Raw genomic sequence first — 22,308 nt, 5'->3', positions numbered from 1 at the left:
TAGTTATAATTTTTGTCTTCTTGATGGTCTGATTCAGTCTTTCTGAGTGTTTATTGTGTATTTCTTCTGTGGTTATAATTTTTGTCTTCTTGATGGTCTGATTCAGTCTTTCAGAGTGGCACTCTTTACTGCACACAAATCAGGTTACTCATCATTTCTGCAATGTTTTGTTTCTCTTTACCTTTGCTTGTGATGGACTCTCTACAGGAAATGCTCTTTTGTCCCTTGCCTCTGTGTCCAAATTCTAGTCACCAAGGTCAAGCCTAAAATGCTAGCTACTCCATGTTTACTTCATGAATTCTTCACTAATTGCCATGACTGGAAGTATTCTCTCTTTTCTATGAACTTTAATAACATTTCATAATTTCCTTGACAGTATACTAGACTGAAATAATGCATGTGAAAGTTAAGTGCTAAACAAACAAAAATTACTATACCACTTTTTATTTAAATGATAGTTATTAATGTATATGCCTTATCTTCCTTCTGCAGACTCCTTAAGAGCAGAGACCTTTTACTTATACTCATTTATTTCTCCCATAGCTCCTGTCATAAAGTCTTGCAGGATTTAAAAAAAAAAAAAGTCCATTAAATTGAATTAAATTGTAGAGGCAAGAGGATTCAACTTACATAGAAATTACCACAATCCAGATTTCCTCACGGGAACATGTGCTTCCTTAAGGTCAAAGATTACTTTATTCATTTTAGTTTTATCTACATTAAATCACATTCTCCTGGTTTTCCTCTTACTTTATAGGTCGCTCATTCTCATTATTTTTAATGGATCCTCTTCCTCTTTGAGACCTCTAATGTTGGAAAACCACAGAACTAGTCCTTGAACCTCTTCTCTATATACATAAACATCCTAGGATATCTCATCCAGTGGAATGGCTTTAAATACCATCCATATGCTGATGACTCTCAAGTTTGTATCTCTAGCCCCAGCCTCTTAACTGAACTTCAGACTCATTAAGTTGCCAGCTTAACATCTCCAATTTGATAACTAATTGGCATCTGAAGCTCAATGTGCACAAAACAAAACTATTAGTTACTTTATACCCCAATCCTATTTTCACTCTAGTCTCCCCCTGCTCCCAGAAACTTGCAACATCATTTATCCTCATTACTCAAGACCCAAATCTAAGAGTCAGCATTGATTTCATTCTTTCAAACCATATATACAAACCATACTTAAATCATGACAGTACTACCTTAGAGTTAAATTCCAAGTCAAATCATTTCTCCCCACCTCCACTGCTGCCACCTTGTCCAAGTAACAATCATCTTTTGCCTGGACTATTACAAAAATCTCCCAATTGGCTAATTGGGCAATCTTCCTTCCTGCCTTCAGACAATTCTCCACGTAGCAGCCAGAGTGATCTTAAATAGAGAATCAAATTATGTCACTCCCATGTTCTAAACCTCCAATGTCTTCACATCTCATTTCACATCTAAATAACTGATGATATTTAGAATAACATCAAAATTACCTTGGTCACAAGGCCACACACAATATGGTTCCTATCTTCCTCTGACTGTATCCTCTACCTCTTTATACTTTACTGCAGTCCTGTCATACTGTCCTTCTTGCTTTTTCTCAATATACCATTACTTTCTCAAGGCCTTTGTACTCTCTAGGATCTTGACAGAGGTAACCTTGCATTCAGGTATAGCAGATTTTTCATCTTTGTTTTCCGACATCTGACTTAGTGAATGGCATATAGTGGAACTCAATGATGTATTTTGATAAACAATGGCTCCCTTAAAAAATGGTGATATAAAAAAAAAAAATTGGAGAATTTAGCCAACCAGAGGGTTAGAATATAAGCCTACATTGTGATATAGTTGCCAAAAACATCTAATGTTACCTAAGGTTGTATTAACAGATGTGTATTCTTTAGAGAAAGGCAGATCCTAGTTCTTCTAATCTGACCACTTCTGGAATGTTGTATTTGGCTCTAAGTATCACATATTAAGAGGAATTCTGATCCACTGCTGCATTTCAGACATAGGATATTTTACAGAAAAGGAAAACAGAGTGGTAAAAGGACTGGACCTTGCCCTGTGAGGAACCATTAAAGGAACTGAGAATCTTTGACTTGATGAATATTTACTTGGTGATTGGGAAGGAGAAGTGAAAGCTCTCCCCAAATAGCAAAGAGTTTACCACATGGGAAGAGGGGATTATGTTTATTTTTGTTAGCTAGAAAGAAAAGAACCAATGGTAGGAAGTTTCAGAGAAGAAGTTTTAGTTCAGCATAAGTAAGAATTGCCTACTAGTTTTTACCAAACCAGTGTTCTGCAGAATACTATACCATGTTAGGCTATTCAAAGTGTCTTATATCTTTACTGCAGGATTTCTAAGAATCTTTTATATGCATGTATTAAGAAGAAGATATAATATGCCTCATTCTCAAAATTTGTCTATAGAAACTTTTATTCATAGAGCACTGTTAATATCTCTTAAAACAATATATCATAGAACAGATTGAGTTAATGTTGCTCAAAAAAATGAACAGAATATCTTCTGAAGGAGTAGGGTAAGGTTTGCATCGAGATATCTGGGAAAACTGGATAGTGATACTGTCACTTCAGTACTCTGAAACCTTGGTCACTAAACCAAAGCATATAATGTTTGGGAAACTGGAGTAAGTTCTCTTACTCGTTATGTCTACAGTGTGAGATGCAACACTGTTCTAAATGAAAGTAATGGAGAAAATCCAATGAAAATGAGACTTTCTAGTATAGTGGTTCTGAACTTTTTTCCTTAGTAACTCACCAGAGTAATGACATTCCCATGTCTGTCCACAGATTCATTTATTGTGTGTGCAAGGTGATGTTTCTCATCTTTTTCATGAATGCAGAAATAAACAATAAATCTCATATTCTCCCACTCCTCCTTTCTTCCACAGATTTTGATAGGATCTTTATATGGAACCATACCCCTCCATTGAGCATCACCATTTTAGAAGCTCAAACCTAGAGTATTAATATAACTTTTTTTTAATAAACAAGAAATTCCCAGTCCTCATTGAAGAAATGGCATTTCAAATTGTGGAAAAGTAAAGCAAGAAAAATTATCAAAATGGAGCCACTTCTTAGAGGCTGAAGGAAATAATAATAGTCATAAAAATTTTGCTGTTATTAAATACTTGTTGTAATAAGCAAGACATGACATAATAATGAGAAAAGGCTGTCTCAACAACAATGAAAAGACAGGGTTTCGAAATTATAATTAGTGTCTTTATAATTGTCCATAGAAGGGCATAAGCCAGAGCTGAAATATTATAGTCCCTAAGAAGAATGTGCATTATAGAAAAATGGTTCATCAAGATTTCTAAAATTTATATCTTTTCCTATTTTCCAGAACCATGTTTACCAATGTTTATTATCTTTAATTTGATTTCCAATGATCTATCAGTACTGAGAAAGGGGTGTTTGGGTTAGTAGATAAAATACTGTAACTATCAAAAAGATATAGCTTCTCCTGTGTGTTAATAAAATGGCATTCTGTATCCTACTATCTGTACTGAAAAATTTACTAAGTAAACTTGGGTAGCTGATAAGCCAGCCCCTGGACCAGATCACACCAGATGTACCAATTCTTGAGGTCCTTGTGATTAATACAATTATATCGCTTATGAAGAAACTTGAAATACCATTTCTCAGTTATTTTGCAAGTTTGCCCCTAAATCAGGACCTTAGATGGTGAGGTTATCAGTTCTAAATAGCAGTTTAAGTAATTCTCACGTAACTTTGCATATCTACAGAGACTAATCTCAATTATACATTTGTGTTTTTCATGGCCATTTGGACTACATAAAGTTTACAGAGTTCACTGATAGATGAGAAGAACAAAATCCAAGAACAGAGTCAGGAATTTGGGTCTGGGCAGAGTCCTAGGAGCCATTAGAACTTTGTGTTCTTGGTCTCCAAGTTGATCATGTTCTCTTGGATATGGAGAATTTGCTTATCTGCTGGCTCCTGAATATCTTCTGGCTTTAGAGGAACATAGTAGTAACCCATGATGGAGAAGATCAGGCAGACCACCAGTAGGAGGCAGGAAAACAAAAGGAATTCAGCCCACTGCAGGAAGAAATAAATATAAGAAAAAAATATGGACATACCTGAAATTAAAGAGCCCTTCAAAGGATGAGTACTAGGGAGCAGTTGACCCAGGGTCACCATTTAGGCAGAGGTTTGCTAAAAGAAGACTGGATTCACTGACCTCTCTTCACATGGCCCTATGGTGGTCATTGCTGACATTTACATATTTCCCTGGCAAAATCTGTGTGTATCTAACCCATCTCACATGGAGAATGTGGAAGGCTGAGGTATGGAGGAAAAGGGAGAAGAGGAATTTGGAGGGGAAACCTTGGATGGCCACAAGCTCTTGTTTCTCTCAGATGCATACCTGTACCAGGCCACTGAATTGTGCCACAGCAAACACGATGAAATTCCCAACTCCAATTGTCAACAACCAGGCTGCCTGGAGTACAGACTTCATGCTAGAGGGAGCCTAGAGAAGACACAAATCTGTGAGTAAACAAACTCCCTACACTACCCTCATGCCCCATGCATCTACCCAGTAAACTTCCACAAAAGTTTCTAGATTCGAACTTCCCTAAATTCAGCTATCACATTGATTCAGGATGTTATAATGTTAACAGCAATAATAGGATGGAGCTCTTAATCAAACATTTTAAATCATTATATCACATAATCTTCATTACAACTCTGATAAGTTCTATTGGCATTCTTATTTTATACATAAAGAAAAATAGCATTAGAGAAGTGATAATTTACTTGCTCAAGGTTACGCCGTAGGTTGTGCAGCCAAAATTTGAACATAGGCAGTTTGACTCCAGGGCCCTTACTCTCAATTTTTAAGTATCCTTTTCTAGATCTCAAAGAGCATAGGCTACTATGTTGCACTGTTATGATCCTGGGAATCAAGATGACTCTCTATTCAGAGTCATGTGTAAGGAATCTAAGGCCAAAAAATATGAAGGTCTTGGTCAGGGTCACAAGCCTATTTAAGGCAGTGCCAGGATTAAAATTCACCATCCTCTAAGCAGTACCTCCACCTCCACTTCCCATTTACAAAATCCTACCTGAGAATAAGAAAACTCAAGTCCTGTAACAGAGAACATGACCTCTCCAGCTGTAACCAGGGCATATTGTGGTAGCTGCCATACAATGGATATTTTGTTGGTCAGGATGCTTTCCATCTTCCAAGCCTGAAGACCCTGACTGGTGCTCTTAATGACAGAAAGAAGAAATAAGTTTATCAGTAGTCTGAAGTAAATATTTTTAACCTATAGTGTTCTATGGCCTTATATCCATCCCTTCTTTATATTTTCATCCTTTTGCTACCTTCAAGACATTGCACAATTTCTACACAATTTCAATATTTTGAAGTTCTTTTTGGTAACACTGTACTTACCTGCCTGGCTTCAAACACCATTATTGACAAAGTCCCTAAATGGCAGAATAGTTTGATATTGTAGTTTGGATTCCTACCATTCTGATCTATTGCATATTTGTATCCTGACCAACATTTAAATATAACACAGCATCTGAATTATACAAACACAATGAATTTTTAGAAAACATGTTCTTGAGAAAAGTCTAATTCCTTGTCCAATTTTCTATGTAAGTATAATTAAATTGTTTTTAACATCGTCCATTAAAATTTTTATTTTACTAAAATTACTTTTATCAGAATGAATTATTTTCTTGATAACTCTTACATTGAAAATTTTGTTGATAATTTTTTAAAAATCTATATCAAATACCACCTGCTATATTGAATTCTGTTTACTAGCCATTATTTTTTAGCTTAAATTTTACATACTCAAATACTTTAAAAAGATGTAATTTTTCTATAAATTTTGGTCATAAGGAAATTTTAGGATCAATTTTTTTAATATTACAAAATATACATGATTCTACAATCTTGTTTTAGTCTAAAACTACTTTTACTATATGTAGGTTTTTAGCTACGGTTGGTTTTATATAGATTGTGTCTACTAATATGTGTTTTAAATGGAACAAAAATTTTAAAATTATATATATTTCTTGGAATAAAATCATTCTTATGTAGTAGGTATAATATATGGATACATGAGATAAAAATGGCAGAGTTAAAACATCAAGGTCAAATGTCTTTGAAATAAAAAGTCCTTGATATTTAAATGCAGTTGATTCTCTGAGTCAAAGAGCCACTGGGTTCAATAGCAATGTAAAATTTTGCTTTAGTTGATACTGTGAAAAATACCTGGACATATATTTGGGTTTTCTCAGCCTGAGAAAAATGACTTCAGCTTCTAAATCAAGATCATATATTCAAATATCCATAGGCAGGTAATTAAGTAAATAAAGTCGGCTGAATGTAAATGAGTGGGCTATGGTGAACTAGACACACAGGCCCCTTCTAGAGGGTACAACTATTACAGCATCAGTTAGCTGACATGGTACATGTCCTGATACAAATCTTCTGATATTGTTTTTAAGAAATGTTATATATTCAGCTTCTGAGGTGAAATCTCTTAAATGTTAAACAGTCAATAATAATTGTTATTATTATTGACAATATGGTACAGACCAAGAAAAATAGAACGATGGAAGGAACTGGGGTCCCAGGTCTCCAATTTATGATCTCTCATCTAGATGTGTATTAGACCCTAGCATTCAGAAACAATATATATGGCCTCTATCTTAAGCAGCATGTAAAAGACAGAACAAACAATAAATGGAATAACACCAGAAATGCAAGTGTTATGGGTTGAATTTTGACTCTCTAAAGCTCGTATGTTGGATCCTAACCCCCAGTAACTGAAAATGTGAACTTATTTGGAAATAGAGTTTTTGCAGAAAGATTAGTCAAGTTAAAATGAGGTCATTAGGGTGGACCCTAATTCAATACAACTGGTGTTCTTATAAAAAAGGACAAATATGCACATGGAGATCTTCTCATATAGTCAAGCATATAGGGAGAACTCCATATGAAAATGAAGGCAGAGATTGGGGCGATCTTCTAAACACTTAGGAACACCAAATATTGCCAGAAACCCACCAGAAGCTACAAGAAGGTCATGGAAGATTCTTCCTCATAAGAAACCAACAGCCCTCATAAGAAACCAACTCTACTAACACCTTGATCTTAGGCTTTTAGCCTTCATGACTGTAAGATAATAAATTTCTCTTCTTTAAGCCACTCAGCTTCTGGCACTTTGTTACAATAGCCCTAGAAAACTAATACAGCTAATTGGTTTAACATCTGAAAATCAACTTATACCACATCAGTGGAATAAAGGACAAGACCACATAATTATCTCAATAGACACAGAAAAAACATTTGACGAAATACAATCCCCTTCATGGTAAAAATTAAAAATTAAAGAATTAAAAATCCCAACAAACTAGGAATAGATGGGAATGTAACCTGATAAATCACACCTATGAAAAGCCCACAGCTAACATACTTAATAATAAAAGACTGAATGTTTTCCCCCTAAGAGGATGTCTGCTCTTACTACTTCTATTCAACATTGTATTGAAGGCAATTAGTCAAAAAAAATTTTTTTAATAAAAAAAGAAAGAGAAAAAGCCATCCATATTGAAACGGAAGAAGTAAAGCTATCTCTTTGCAAATGACACAATCTTGTAGGTAGAAAGTCCTAAGGGATCCACTAAAAGAAATTATTAGAACTAATAAATGAGTTGAGTAAGGTTGCAGGATACAAGATCAATATATAAAATCAATTGTATTTCTACACACTTGCAATGAAGAATCTGCAAATGAAATTAGGAAAAAGATTCCATTAATAACAGCATCATAAAAGAATAAAATACTTACGAATAAATTTAATAAAATTAAAGTAAAACCTATACTCTTAAAGTTACAAAACATTGTTGAAAAATATGTAGGTCTTAAAGACCTAAGGAGTAGAAATACTTCTCAAAATCACCTACAGATTTAAAGAAATCCTTATCAAATTCCTAACTAGGCTTCCATTCCTAAGCTGATCAAAAAATTCATATGGAAATTCATGGAACCCAGAATATCTAAATCAATCTTAAAAATGAACAAGAACTCACACTTCCTGATTTCAAAATTTATTACAAAGTAACAGTAGTCAAGACAGTGTGGTACTGGCACAAGGATAGTCATATAGATCAATGGGATAGAACTGAGAACCCAGAAACAAGCCTTCCCACTTATGGTCAATTGTTTTTTGAAAAGAGTGCCAAGATCATTTAATAGGGAAAAAATAGTCTTTTCAACAAATTGCGCTGGAACAACTGGATATTTACTTACAAAAGAATGAAGTTAACCACCTACCTCACACCATATACAAAATTAACTCAACATGGATTAAAGACCAAAATGTAAGAGCTAAAACTATAAAATTCTTAGGAGAAAACATAGGCAGAAATCCTCGTGACCTTGGATTGGGCAATGGATATGATGCCTAAATCACAAGCAATGAAAGAAAAAAAATAGACAAATTGAACATTAGAAAAATTACAAGTGTTTGTGCTTCATTGGACATGACCAAGGAAGTTAAAAAGACAAACTATCAAACGGAAGAAAATATTTGCAAATATATATCTGATAACAAACATATCTGAAATATATGAGGAATGCTTAAAACTGAATAATAAAAAGACAATCCAATTAGAAATTAGGGAAAGGATCTGAATAGACATTTCTTCAAAGCATATAAACAAATGGCTAACAAGTATATGAAAAGATGCTCAATATCATTAGTCATCAGGAAAATAATAATTAAAACCATAATCAGATAACATTTCATACCTTGTAGGATGGCTATAATTAAAAAGACAGAAAAACAAGTGTTACTGAGGATGTGGAGAAATTGCAACCTTTCATATACCATTGCTGGGAATGTAAAATGGTATATTTGCTTTGGAAAAGACTAGCAGTTCCTCGAATGGTTAAACATAGAATTACCATGTGACTCCACAAATAGTTCCACTCCTGGGTATATTGCCCCTCAAATGAAAACATATATCTAAACAAAAATTTGCACATGAATGTTCATAACAACATTGTTTATAATAGTCAAAAGATGGAAACAATCCAAACTGATAAACAGATAAACAAAATGTGTTATATTTATTCAATGGAATATTATTTGGCAATAAAAAGAAATTAAGTATTGATATGTACTACAACATGGATGAGCCTTGAAAAGTATGCTAAATGAAATACATATTGTATCGTTCCATATACATGAAATGTCCAGAATAGGCAAATTTATGGAGACAGGAAGTAGAAAAGTAGTTGTCTAGGGCTAGAGGGTTTAGGAAGAAATGGGGAGTGATTGCTAATGTGTTTGGGGATTCTTTTTGGAACAATAACAAGTTGCACAATTCTGTGAATATATTAAAACCTATTGAATATATATTATTGAAAAATATTCTCTATATAGTAAATATAGATCTATCTATATATATCGAATATGTTAATATCTTTAAAACCATTATACATTTTAAATGGGTGAATTGTATGGTATATCTCTATTAAGCTGTAATAAAAACAGCATACCAAATATTTAGGTTATCAAATCAATTAATTAAATAAATAAAACTCTACAGATTATTCTAATCATACTTTAGAAATGTTCCATCTTTTTATTATTCAACTATTTTTTATATTTAATACAATATCAAAAGTAATTAAATAAAATTAGAATCGAGATTGACATCAAGGGACAGTGACGTGGGAAGCACAGTGGTGTGAGGAGTCCCTTTGATCTCTCCCCTTGAAATTACAACACGTCGAACAGCTATAATCCAAAAAGGATTTCTAGTCTAACAAACATGTCTGAGAGATCTGCACTTTGAAACATCTGAAGGCAGGAGAATCTAGGCAAACAGGGGAATAGGGAAGGAAGAAGAACAGAGACAGGTGCTGCAGTCCCAGCCTGGAGCTCACTGTAAGAAAAAGGGAGAGGGGAAGAATCAGGTTGCTGCATGCCCCACACATTCCTGCCTGAGTGATCAGCATACACTACAGCTGAACCCAGTGATCTATCGATCTATTGGGGCACAGACCAGAATACAGAAGTGTGACAGCTGTGTTCTAGCAGCCATCACTGCCAGGCAGAAAACAAAGCCACTAAACCTGGCCACCTCTCTTCACTCTCCCCAAACTTGCCTCCCTGCATCCTCCCAGAGCTAGCAGCGGGCCCCAGGAAAAAAACTATATCGGCGAGTGTTGGACTGCAATGCCCAGAGAACTACAGCCCAGAGAACTAAAGAGATAGTTTTTGAGTGGCAGATGCACACTGCACCTAATCCCAGTGATATTTGTGGAGATACAGAGGCAAGGCAGCTGAGGTCTGGCAGTTGCCATTACTAGGAGAAAAACAATGCTGCAAACATACCAGAAGCCTTCCCAACCCATCTGCAGCCACCCATCAAGGCTGATTCCAGCATAGGCACGTGGGACACCGCAGGCAGCACAACACTGCATCTGGCTGCTGGGGCAGTGCTGGGACAAGGACTCAGAACCCTATTGCCCACCACATTGTCCCATGGAGGTAGAGCCCTGAGACCAAGGTGACCTGGTCACAGAGGAGAAACCCACCTCCCCAGGGAATAAAGGGAAACTTTTGCCCAGCAGAGATCCAGGAGGCATGGACAGTGCAAGTAGCTTGTGCAACATCTACTAGAAAACAAAAGGAAAATGTCTTCTTATCAACCTGCTAAAGATGCATCACACTTAATTTTATAATAAATAATAATAATAATAATAATAATAATAATAATAATAATAATAAAGCAGAATTCATTCCCATAAATGCCTAGGAGGAGAAGTAATCTATCAAATATCACGAATAACCAAGGTAACAAGGCAACTCAGAAAGAAAATAAAATATTTCCAGAAAATAAACTTAAAGACATGGAAATATATTATTTAAATGATAAAAAATTCAAGATTGCAGTTCTGAAAAAACTCGATGAGATGCAAGAAAACTCAGATAGGCAGTTTAATGAACTTAGAAACAAAATCAACAAACAAAAGGAATACTTTACCAAAGAGATTGAGACTTTAAAAAAGAACCAAATAGAAATTCTGGGGCTGAAGGACTCAATAAAAGAGATGAAGATTGAAATACCGAACTTAGGAAATAGAGTAAACCAGATGGAAGAAAGAATTAATGATATCAAAGACAGAAATCTAGAAATGACATAGATGGAAGAGAGAGACTTGAGAGTGAAAAAAAATGAAAGATCTCTACAAAAACTATCTGACTACATCTGAAAGAGCAACATAAGAATAATGAGTATACGAGAAGAAGAAAACAGGGGAAAGGGAATAGAGAGCCTATTTAAACAAATAGTCAATGAGAACTTCTCCAAACTATGGAAAGAACTGGGTCTTTGAATCCAAGAAGTAAACAGAACAGCTAATTATCTCTGTCCAAAAAGGCCTTCTCCAAGGCATAGTTTATTAAAATTGTCAAAAACTAATGACAAAGAAAAAATTCTCAAGGCACCCAGGGTAAAGAAAATGGTAATCTATAAAGGAAATCTCATTAGATTATGATCGATTTTTTAACAGAAATTCTACAAGCTAAGAGGGAGTGGAATCAAATATTCAAATATTTCTCTGTTGAAAGAGAGAAAATACCAGCCAAGAATAATATATCCAGCAAAGTTATCCTTTAGATATGAAAGAGAAATAAAGACCTTTCCAGACATACAGAAGCTGAGGAAATTTTCCACCACAAGGGCTGCTTTATAGGAAATAATAAAGGGGGTTATTCTACCTGAAACAGAGATAAAAAGATACAAAACCATGAGTAAAATGACTAGCAGATAGACAGAAGCAGGAAATTGCAACCCTTATTCAATATAGGGTATTACACACTTAAATATTACATAATGGTTAAAGAAAAACATTTTAAGAAAAAGAAGACGAAAGCTACTGCAACTTGGAAATGAACTTACAGCTTAAATAAGGTCAATCTGTGACAACAAAAACAGAAAATGGGTGGAGTTAAAACATGCAAAGGGAGATGGAGATAACACATGCAGAAAAAAAAAGGACACTGTATATATGAAACTTTCTTTTACATTAACTTAATGGTTACTACACAGAAAAAAAATCTAGAACTGAGCCATATAACACTGTATATATGAAACTTTCTTTTACATTAACTTATGGTTACTACACAGAAAAAAAAATCTAGAACTGAGCCATATAATATAAAAAAAAAGAGGGAACAGAAGAGGAAAATGTAGAATACCACCAAACTAAAATAACAGACAGAAACACAACATATATATGATCACCCAAAATGTAAATGGACTGAATTTATCAATAAAAAAGTCACAAAGTAGTAGATTGGATTGTAAAACAAAACCCAACCATATGCTGCCTTCAAGAGACACATCTCAACTGCAAAAATATAGACTCAAAGTGAAAGGGTGACAAAACGATACTCCAAGCAAATGGCATCCAGAGAAAAGTGGGTGTAGTTGTACTTATACCTACAAAATATACTTCGAGATAAAAAAGGTAACAAGAGACAAGGATAGACATTTTATAATAATAAAGGGGGCAATACAGCCAGAAGACATAACACTTATCAATATATATGCTCCTAATCAGGGAGTGACAAAATATATAAAGCAACTACTAACAGAACTAAAGAGAGAAACTGACAAAAACACGATTAGAGTACAGGACCTAAATATTCCTTTGACAGCTATAGATAGATTATCCAAACAGAAAAAGAATAAGAAAACATCAGCCTTAAATGCCACATTAGACCAATTGGACATAATCAACATTTACAGAGCTTTTCATCCCCAAACACCAGATTATATATTCTTCTTTAGTGCACATAAAACATTCTCAAGTATAGAGCATATGATGGGACACAAAACCAGCCTCAACAAATTAAAAAAGATTGACATCATATCAAGCATATTTTCCAACCACAATGCTTTGAAATTGGAGATCAACTGCAAAAAGAGTAGGAAAATCCACAAATATGTGGAGATTAAACAACATGCTATTAAACAATGAATAGGTCAAAGAAGAAATAAAAGGAGCGATCAAGAGATACCAAAAAAACCAAATGAGAACAAAAATACAACATATCGAAACTTCTAGGATACAGCAAAAGTGGTAATAAAAGTTTATATCATTACAAGCCTATCTCAGGAAACAAGAAAAAATCCCAAATAAATGACCTAACACTACATCTTAAAGAACTAGAAATAGAATAACAAATAAAGCCCAAAGTCAGCAGAAGGAAAGAAATAATAAAAACTTGAGCAGAATTAAATGAAATTGAGAACAAAAAGGCAATAGAAAAATTAATGCAACAAAGAGCAGTTTCTTTAAAACAATCAATAAAATTGACAACCCCCTGGCCAGACTACTAAAAAAAAAAAAAAGAGAGAGAAAAGACACAAATAAATAAAATCGGAATGAAAGAAAAGTTTTAACAGATGCTACACAAATACAAAGGATCATACAAGAATACTATGAAAGATTATATGCCACCAAATTCAATAATTTAGAAGAAATGAACAAGTTCTTAGAAATATACAACCTTCCTAGACTAAATCACAAAGTACTGAAAAATCTAAATAGACTTATAACAGTAAGGAAATTGAAACAATCATCAAAAACCTCCCCAAAAGTAAAGGTCCAGGACCAGATGGCTTCACTAATGAATTCTACCAAACATTAAAAGATGTTTTAATACCTGTCCTTCTCAAATACTTCTGAAAAACTGAAGAAGGGCAATACTTCTTGGTAAGATTAACACACAAAAAAGGACATACATACCAAATATCTCTAATGAATACAGATGTTAAAATTCTAAACAAAATTCTAGCAAATAGAATACAATACATTAAAAAGATTATACATTGCGATCAAGTGGTGTTCATTCCAGGGGCAAAATATAGTTCAGCATATGCAAATTGATTAATATGATATACCATATAAACAAAATAAATTAAAAAATCATACAGTCATATCAATAGATGCCAAAAAACTCCATTTGACAAGATACAGCATCCATTTATAATTAAAACACTTATTAAAATGAGTATAAAAGGAAAATACCTCAACATAATAAAGGCAATATACAACAAACCCTCAGCTAATATACTTAATGGTGAAAAACTGAAACCTTTCCTTTAAGATCAGGAACAAGACAAGAATGCCCACTCTTGCCATTCTATTTCAATATAGTATTAGAAGTCCTAGCTAGAGCGGTCAGGCAAGAGAAAAAAATAAAAGGCATCCAAACTGGGAATGAAGAAGTCAAATTGTCACTTTTTGAAGAAGACATGATTCTCTATATAGAAAACCCTAAATAGGAGGTGGAATAGGTGAAAGAGGGAAGAGATTAAGAGGTATAAATTGGTTGTTACAAAATAGTCATGGGGATGTAGAATATAGCATAGGGAATATAGTCACTAGTACTGTAATAACTATGTATGGTGTCAGATGAGTGCTGGATTTATTGGGGGTGATCACTTCATAAGTTATATAAATGTCTGATCACTGTTGTACACCTGAAACTAATATATTGTATGTCAACTATAATTGAAAAAAATAAAAATATAAAGATTAAAAAAAAAAAGGAAACCCTTAAAGAGTCCACCAAAAAACTGTTTTAAACGATAAACAAGTACAGTAAAGTGGCAAGATACAAAATCAACATACAAAAATCCATTGTATTCCTATATACTAACAATGAAATTTCAGAAAAAGAAATAAAAAAACCAATTTATTTTGCAATTGCAACAAAAAGAATAAAATACCTAGGAATAAACTTAACAAAGGATGTAGAGGACATATGCACTGAAAACTACCAAACATTATTAAAAGAAAATAAGAAGACACAAAGAAATGAAAAGATATTTTGTGTTCATGGATTAGAAGAATCAACATAATTCAAATGGTCATATTACCCAAAACAATATATAGATTTAATGTAATCCCCTTCAAAATCCCAATAGCAATTTTTTAAAGAAATAGAACAAAAAAAAATCATCAGATTTGTATGGAATCATAAAAGACCCTGAATAGCCAAAGCAATCCTTAGAAAAAAGAAAAAGAACAAGGCTAGAGGTATCACACTGCCTGACCTCAAATTATACTACAAAACTGCATGGTATTGGCAGAAAACAGACACACAGACCAATGGAACAAAATTGAGAGTCCAGAAATAAACCCACATAAACATGGGCAAATAATTTTTGACAGAGGAGCTAAAAATAGACAATGGAGAAAAGAAAACCTCTTCAATAAATAGTGCTAGGAAAATTGGAAAGCCACATGCAAAAGAATGAAACTAGACTGCTATCTGTCACCATACATTAAAATTAACTCGAAATGGATCAAAGACCTAAATATAAGACCTGAAACAATAAATTGCATAGAAGAAAACATAGATACTAAACTCATGGACTTTGGTTTTAGAGAGGATTTTATAAATTTGGCCTCAAAGTCAAAAGAAGTAAAAGCAAAAATAAATGAATAGGACTATATCAAACTAAAAAACTTCTGCACAGCAAAAGAAACCATCAACAAAACAAAGAGGCAACCAACTGAATAGAAGATATTTGCAAACAATGCCTCTCATAAGGGGCTAATATCTAACATATACAAAGAACTCATACAACTCAACAACAACAACAAAAAAACAAACAATTCGATTAAAAAATAGGCAGAGGACCTGAATAGACCCTTCTCCTGAGAAGACATACAAATGGCCAATAAACATGAAAAGATGTTCAATTTCCTAGCTATTAGGGGAATGCAAATCAAAACCACAATGAGATACCACCTCATACCTTTAAGAATGGCTATTATCAACAAGACAGGTAATAATAAGTGTTGGAGAGGTTGTGGGAAAAAAGGAACCCTTATATACTGCTGATGGGAATATAATTGTTACAGCCTCTACAGAAAACAGTATCGAGGTTCCTCAAAAAATTAAAGATAGAATTACCATGTGACCCAGTGATTCTTCTTCTGGGTATCTACCCCAAATATTTGAAGACATTTATCTGTAAAGATATATGTACCCCAGTGTTCATAGCAGCACTATTCATGGTGGCCAGGACATGGAAACAATTGAAGTGTCCTTTGATAGATGACTGGATAAAAAAGATGTGGTACACATATACAATGGAATATTACTCAGTCATAAGAAAAGACGAAATATCTCTATTTTCAACAACATGAATGGATTTTGAGATAATCATGCTAAGAAAAATAAGTCAGACAGAAAAAGTTGAGAACCATATGATTTCATTAATATGTAAGATATAAAACTGATAGCAACAAATGACCAAGATAAACAAACAAAAACTCATAGACACACAATAGTTTAGTGGTTACCAGAGAGAAAGGTGGTGGTGGGAGGTAGATAAATGTAAAGGGAGTCAAATATATGGTGACAGAAGGAGATTTGACTTTGGGTAGTAAATATTCAATGCAATATACAGATGATGTGTTATTGAGCAATTTATTTATTAAACAATGTCACCCCAATAAATTTAATAAAAAATTAAATTAAATTTAAAAATGCTGACATCAAAATTAAAATTCAGAGTTACCTTCCCGTAATCGCTGGGACAATTGCTTTTGATGGATCACAGTTAACTGATCACCCAAACTTTATGTAGAGATTGACATTTGCTATCAGTATTGGTATTTCAGACTGTGATATGCTAGCAGGTAAATTTTTAGGGAGATAGGTAACTTGCCTGTGGAGCCAGTCGGAAAGACATACTCTTTGTTTTCTTAGAGCCATAATGAGACTGAAGCAGACTATGTCACCTCATAGTAATGATTCAAGATAAAGTATATCTCCCAGTCCCCCAGGCCCTGTGCCTGCTGCCAATGTTTTCTCTTTTAATGTCCCCTATGAAAACCACAGTAGGCTTTCTAAAGTCATTATAGACTCTATCATCTTACCCTACAAATAAATATGTGATCCTGTCTTGCCATAAAGTCTTCAATGGATTCCAGGATAGATACAGTTACAGATACAGATATATGGAAGGAGAGAGTAGGGACGACCATGAACTACTTACATTAGTAATAACAAACAGATAAGATGCACCAAAGTCTAGTAGACCCAAATTCAGAGAAAAGTTATCATCTTCTGTTTTACAATGTACCACAGTGTATCTGGAATAGGAGATATTTAGGTTAGAATAAACATCACAGCTTAGAAAAGTAATCCCATTACCAGGGAAAAGAGTTATCTCTCTACTGATGGTGTGTCAAGCAGCAAAGCCACCATTTCTCTAGGAGTGAATTATTTTCATGCCAGGTTTTCCATCCCTGATCTGTTGGGTTTTTTTTTTTTTAACTTTAAAACTAAATCATCTTAGGACTTCGAGACCTAAGTCTTCTCATCTAAGTCTTAATGAATTTTTCCCATCCCAGTCTTATGAATTAGTGAAACAGCATATAACTTGAACCTAAAAGGATAAGCCTGAAGTAGTGATGTGCCAATAGGAAATACCAAAGTGTAGGAATGGGAGCCAATAACAAACTTTGCAAATCTCCTAGAGATGGGCCTTGTTAACTACATAGTATGGTCTTTGCAGCAGTCATGATCTCAATATATCTATGTAGGAAAAGGTGAGACTAAGGGAAGGAGGCAAGGGTTGAAAAAGAGCTAGAGTCTGTATATTCAATATTACCTACTATCTTGATATACCCCTACCTATATGCAAAGAAAGCATTTAAAAAACAATCATTGCTAAAAGTAAAATGTCCAAAAGGTAATGCTCTTACTCTCCTCTTTCCACAGTTCTATAAGCAGACACACCATAGTCTTCACCAATACTGAGGGAAATATCTGTACCCAGGGAGACATTGACCTCGTTATGCAAAGTGTTAATAAACCTAAGAATAGAAACAATATTATAGATCAGACAAACCTTCCCAAACAGACACATGATAAAAGGGTAGGGGCCTTTTCTTTTCTTCTTCTTTTTTTTTTAATCACTAAATCCCCAGTGCCTAGAACAGTCGCTGGCACATGAAAGGTATGTGATGTATATCATTAACTGGTAAATGAACTCAAATGTAAAAAGTAATCACTACTCTTAGCTGTCCATAATTTTCTCTTTCCTGGAGTATTAGCTTTCCATTCGCCACACCCTCACCAAATCTCTAGCTAGGATGAACACTGTCATAATCATCCATGGCAATCTGAGTTTGCTCATTAATCCAGCTTCGGTGTATTCAATGTATTTCCCTTTTATAATGGTGGGATTCACCAACTGATACTCCATTGAGAAAAATAATTATATACATATAAATATATACAGTATTTATCCTCTTGTAAATATAAAACTGATATTTATCCTCTTGTAAATGAAGTCTGATTTGAATTATGCAAAGCTCAGACTCCCAGCCCATAATAAATTATCATTGTTTTGGAGTCTGCATACAATCTTCGACCCTTCCAGAACAATCTGTTTAGTCTTCTTAACCTAGGCCCCTAAACTGTGTCATCAGTGTGGGTTTTTGGTACATTTCCATTTTGATAGCTTTTGCATTGATCTCTGGCTCATGGGATAATAAGGACAGTATCCTCTAGAATCCTTAATGGTGATTCCTGGACTTTAGATAATCTTGCACTGATTCAGAAATTTCCTATTTCACCCCCTTCTGGAAGATCCTATGGATCTCTGACCCAGGGAAGTCCTATCTATTCTTAATGGAAACCACCTAATCTTGACGACCATAGGCATGTGTATCTGTCTATTTCATGTCAGATTCTTGCCACAGAAAGCAGGTGACCTCCATCTCTGTAACTGTCCCAGGCTGTCTGACAAGACCTTCAGCCTTCCTGGATTGAAAACCAAATTTGTTACATTTATTACACCATGATGCCTCTATAAGTTTATAATAAAAACTATACTTAAAAACACCATAACAATAAGAGATATTCAACTATCAACAATGAAGGATTATTTGTTCACTTCTAAATTTCTCTCTGGTGATCACGGAGAGGAAAGTACTGAGTTATTTTCCTGAAAACAAGATACATGGATAAAATTCAGTAGAAGATATATATGCGTCAGGGCATAGGGGACATACAAAGATATAGGGTCACTTTTGAATACCACATGGGAAAGCAATTCTATCCATTCTGTGTCCTGGAAAATGCCTTCTGACACCCTATGAAAGAGAACCCCTGTACAAGACAAATAGAATGTGAGGCCTCTTCGTCTGAAACCCCACAGATCAGAAGTGACCCAAGATTCAAGAGAACAGAGTGGCCTGGGATCTCCTTGACATCCAAACCTCACAGCTGTCATCCCATTGGTTGTTATGTTTTCTGCATCCTTCACCTTAAAAAGAGGAAAGTAAAAATCAGTTATAGCTGACAACAGGGAACCGATAATCATAAAATGTTTCATTTGTCATACCCTTGGTAAGATATTGATGAGCCAGTCATCATACTCATAACAATTTGGAACCTAGGCCATTCTTTAACTTACCATTATGCTGGAAATACTTTTCCCATCTTCTCGAATGACCAGACTGTACCAGTTCCTCTCCTCCACAGAATGCTCAGTGTAGACAGACAAATTGTGGTATTTCAGGTGGAAGTGGAAATTCTGTTTTTTTGTCTTCAAATGGAGTTTGGAATAGTGTGGCATTTTCTATAGAATGAAAAACCTATCACGCTCACCTTCTACTCCCTCTCGGACATCACGATCTCAGAGCATCCCAGGGCAGACAACCACATCAGATACTTTTGACATTATCCTTTAAACTAGTTATCTCATTTTTAGGAATAAACCAAAGGAGTAATTAGAGGCATGCATAAATATTTATGAGTAAGGATATTCATTATAGGAATATATATAATAATAAACCTTAAATACCTATAAGGAAATCTTTAAACAAACTATGATATATCCATAGAATGGAATATTATGTGTCCACTAAAATCATGCTACCGAAGATTATCTAAGGTCATGGGAAATTTGCTTATGATGCAATTAACATTAAAAAAAAAAAAATCAAGGTCAGTACACATAGAGTTTGAGCATTTAAAAAAATTAGTTTGTTTATTCATATATACAAAAATGATCACTGTGATTGTCTCTGGGTGATGGAATTATAGGTGGTTTTTACGTCTTACTACATACTCCTCAATTTTCAATAATAAATGTATATTACCTTTATTATTAAAAATATTTTTAAATAAATATTTCAGAGTAGGTAAGTAATAGTAGTGAAAACATGCAAGCCAAACTTTTACAACCTATTGAAAGCTTACAGTGTCCCAAATACTATGCTAAGTCCTTTATATATAATACTTATCCTTACAGTGGCTTCTGACATAAAAATTATTGCCATTGTACAGATGCTGAAACTGAAGTTTAGAGATAAAATAACTTATTCAAAGTTATTTTGAGAGTGGCAGAACCAGGATTTGGACTGGGGCAGTTTGACTCCACAAATGCATGCTCTTAACCACTAAATTATGTTGCTGCTTTGGTACATAACCAAAATGTGTTTCTAATTCATTAAAGTCTGTATCTCACCTGAAAGGATTTGATGGACACTGCCAACAGAGAATTGTCTTCATCTCCCAGCACTCTCACCTTTACCTCATCATCTGCCAGATTCAAGACTTGTAGGAAAATCTCTTGGGGATTTGTCTGGGGTAGGGCCATTTCCTTGGGACAAAAAATACATGTCAGAATCATCAACAAATAACCCTTTGGATAAAACAAGAACACATATTTCACTTATATTGTTGACATCCTAGCTCATCTAGTCAGGAAGGCACAGTTTTCTCCCTCTGAAGAGCATTCAGCTTCGAAAACTCTGAAGGCAGTTTTGAGGGGGAAGCACCAGCTCAATGTAGCAAGCACAGATGCCAGTTAACGAACTTCATACTTTTTGACTCAGCTGTGATCTTATACATCATTCCCTAGTAGTGTCTATTCAATCTGCCAAAAGGTATTTGTTTGAGTATCTGGTAAGGTATCATCTAAGCCTATGTTTCCAAAGAGAAGGCTAGCTGCCTTGGATATAGTGTTTGGAAATTCCTTGACAATATATTCTGAATCACTCAGGTGGGAGATGAACCTCATTTTGCATTGTTGCTCTATCCCTGTATCAATTCATTTATCACAAATTTTTATTGTGCACCTTCTAAAATAAGTACTGTACTAGATCTCAGGAAATCAGAAGAATAAACAAGGAGCTTAAGATTTATTGAACTCACATTAATTTTTATCTCTACAACTGCCATAAATGCAAATGCCAGGCATGCTAGGATCATACCAACAGCCATTTTCCGAAGCGATCTGCAGAAAAAAGAGAGAGAAAATTATATCTAAACCTTATACTCTATGGGATAAAATCTAAACCCCTGAGGCCTATCATTAGAGACCTCTTCTGATTTGGTCCTGAAGACTTTTTATAGTATTTCCTAGAACTCCCCTTCACACTTTCTTTTTTCTCCATTTATCTGAGTTATATTAAACCGTTCTTTGTAATGCACCACATTTTCCCACATCTACCTTTGTTTATGACGGTTTTTCTATCCATTATGTCATAATAACAAGAATAATAATACTATAGCCAGATTTATTGAACATTTACCATATGCCAGGCACAATACATTATTACCTCATTTTCTTCTTCAGAAGTCTTTTTTGACCCTGAGAGCAGGAAGAGCTCTCTTCCTTCTCTACATGTTTCACTTCGTGTAACAATTATCCTTGCACTCATTCTCTCTCTTATTAAACAATAAATTCCTTGAGGGCAAGATTTGTGCTTTTACATTTGCATGGCACTTGGGACTAAACTCACTAATATTTGCTCAACAAATGAGTAAATGATAAAAGGCCATTTGAATATGTTAAAGTGGTCATCATTAAAAAGAAATTGCTATTAAATCAGGAAGTAGAAGAAGCTTGAAACCCTCTTCTGTCAAACTTTATAAAGAATAACACTTGTATTTTGAATGGAGGAAAAGCAGTAAATAGGGACAATGCTATCCCCTCTCTTACCAGGTGTCCCCACTTGTTTCATAGAAACAATAGAAGATTTAAAGGGATTAGTTATCAGTCTACGACAGTGCTATCCTGAACAAGCCTGATCCATCTGATCTCGGAAGCTAAGCAGGGTCAGGCCTGGTTACTACTTGGATGGGATACCACCTAGGAAGACCAAGTGCTGTAGGCATAAAAAATAAAAAAATAAGGGATTGTAAGCTGACAAGGTCCTTGCAATCTGTGAGG

The 22,308-nt window shown here is 34.5% G+C and overlaps 1 protein-coding gene and 1 pseudogene across 4 annotated transcripts in view; one reads left to right on the top strand and one right to left on the bottom strand.

Annotated features, from left to right (window-relative positions):
* Positions 1-2,418: 2,418 nt before the first annotated feature.
* Positions 2,419-22,308, bottom strand: part of SLC15A2 (solute carrier family 15 member 2) — a 51,831-nt gene continuing 31,941 nt past the window's right edge. For all 4 annotated transcript variants that reach the window (XM_025051983.1, XM_006905592.3, XM_025051988.1 and 1 more), the window contains 9 exons: positions 21,288-21,369; positions 20,599-20,733; positions 19,543-19,707; positions 19,346-19,392; positions 17,825-17,935; positions 17,113-17,209; positions 5,115-5,261; positions 4,415-4,519; positions 2,419-4,086 (listed from right to left, as the gene is read on the bottom strand). In XM_025051983.1, coding sequence (XP_024907751.1) covers positions 3,910-4,086; positions 4,415-4,519; positions 5,115-5,261; positions 17,113-17,209; positions 17,825-17,935; positions 19,346-19,392; positions 19,543-19,707; positions 20,599-20,733; positions 21,288-21,369 — 1,066 coding nt within the window. In that variant the 3' untranslated portion in view covers positions 2,419-3,909. The remainder of the gene's footprint in view (positions 4,087-4,414; positions 4,520-5,114; positions 5,262-17,112; positions 17,210-17,824; positions 17,936-19,345; positions 19,393-19,542; positions 19,708-20,598; positions 20,734-21,287; positions 21,370-22,308) is intronic.
* On the top strand, positions 22,135-22,252 carry LOC112486189 (annotated as a pseudogene).

Source organism: Pteropus alecto, unplaced genomic scaffold, assembly GCF_000325575.1.
Source record: "Pteropus alecto unplaced genomic scaffold, ASM32557v1 scaffold251, whole genome shotgun sequence".
Classification (NCBI taxonomy): Eukaryota; Metazoa; Chordata; class Mammalia; order Chiroptera; family Pteropodidae; genus Pteropus; species Pteropus alecto.
The sequence above is the reverse complement of the archived record's forward strand: the minus strand, read 5'-3'. Positions and strand labels throughout refer to the sequence as shown.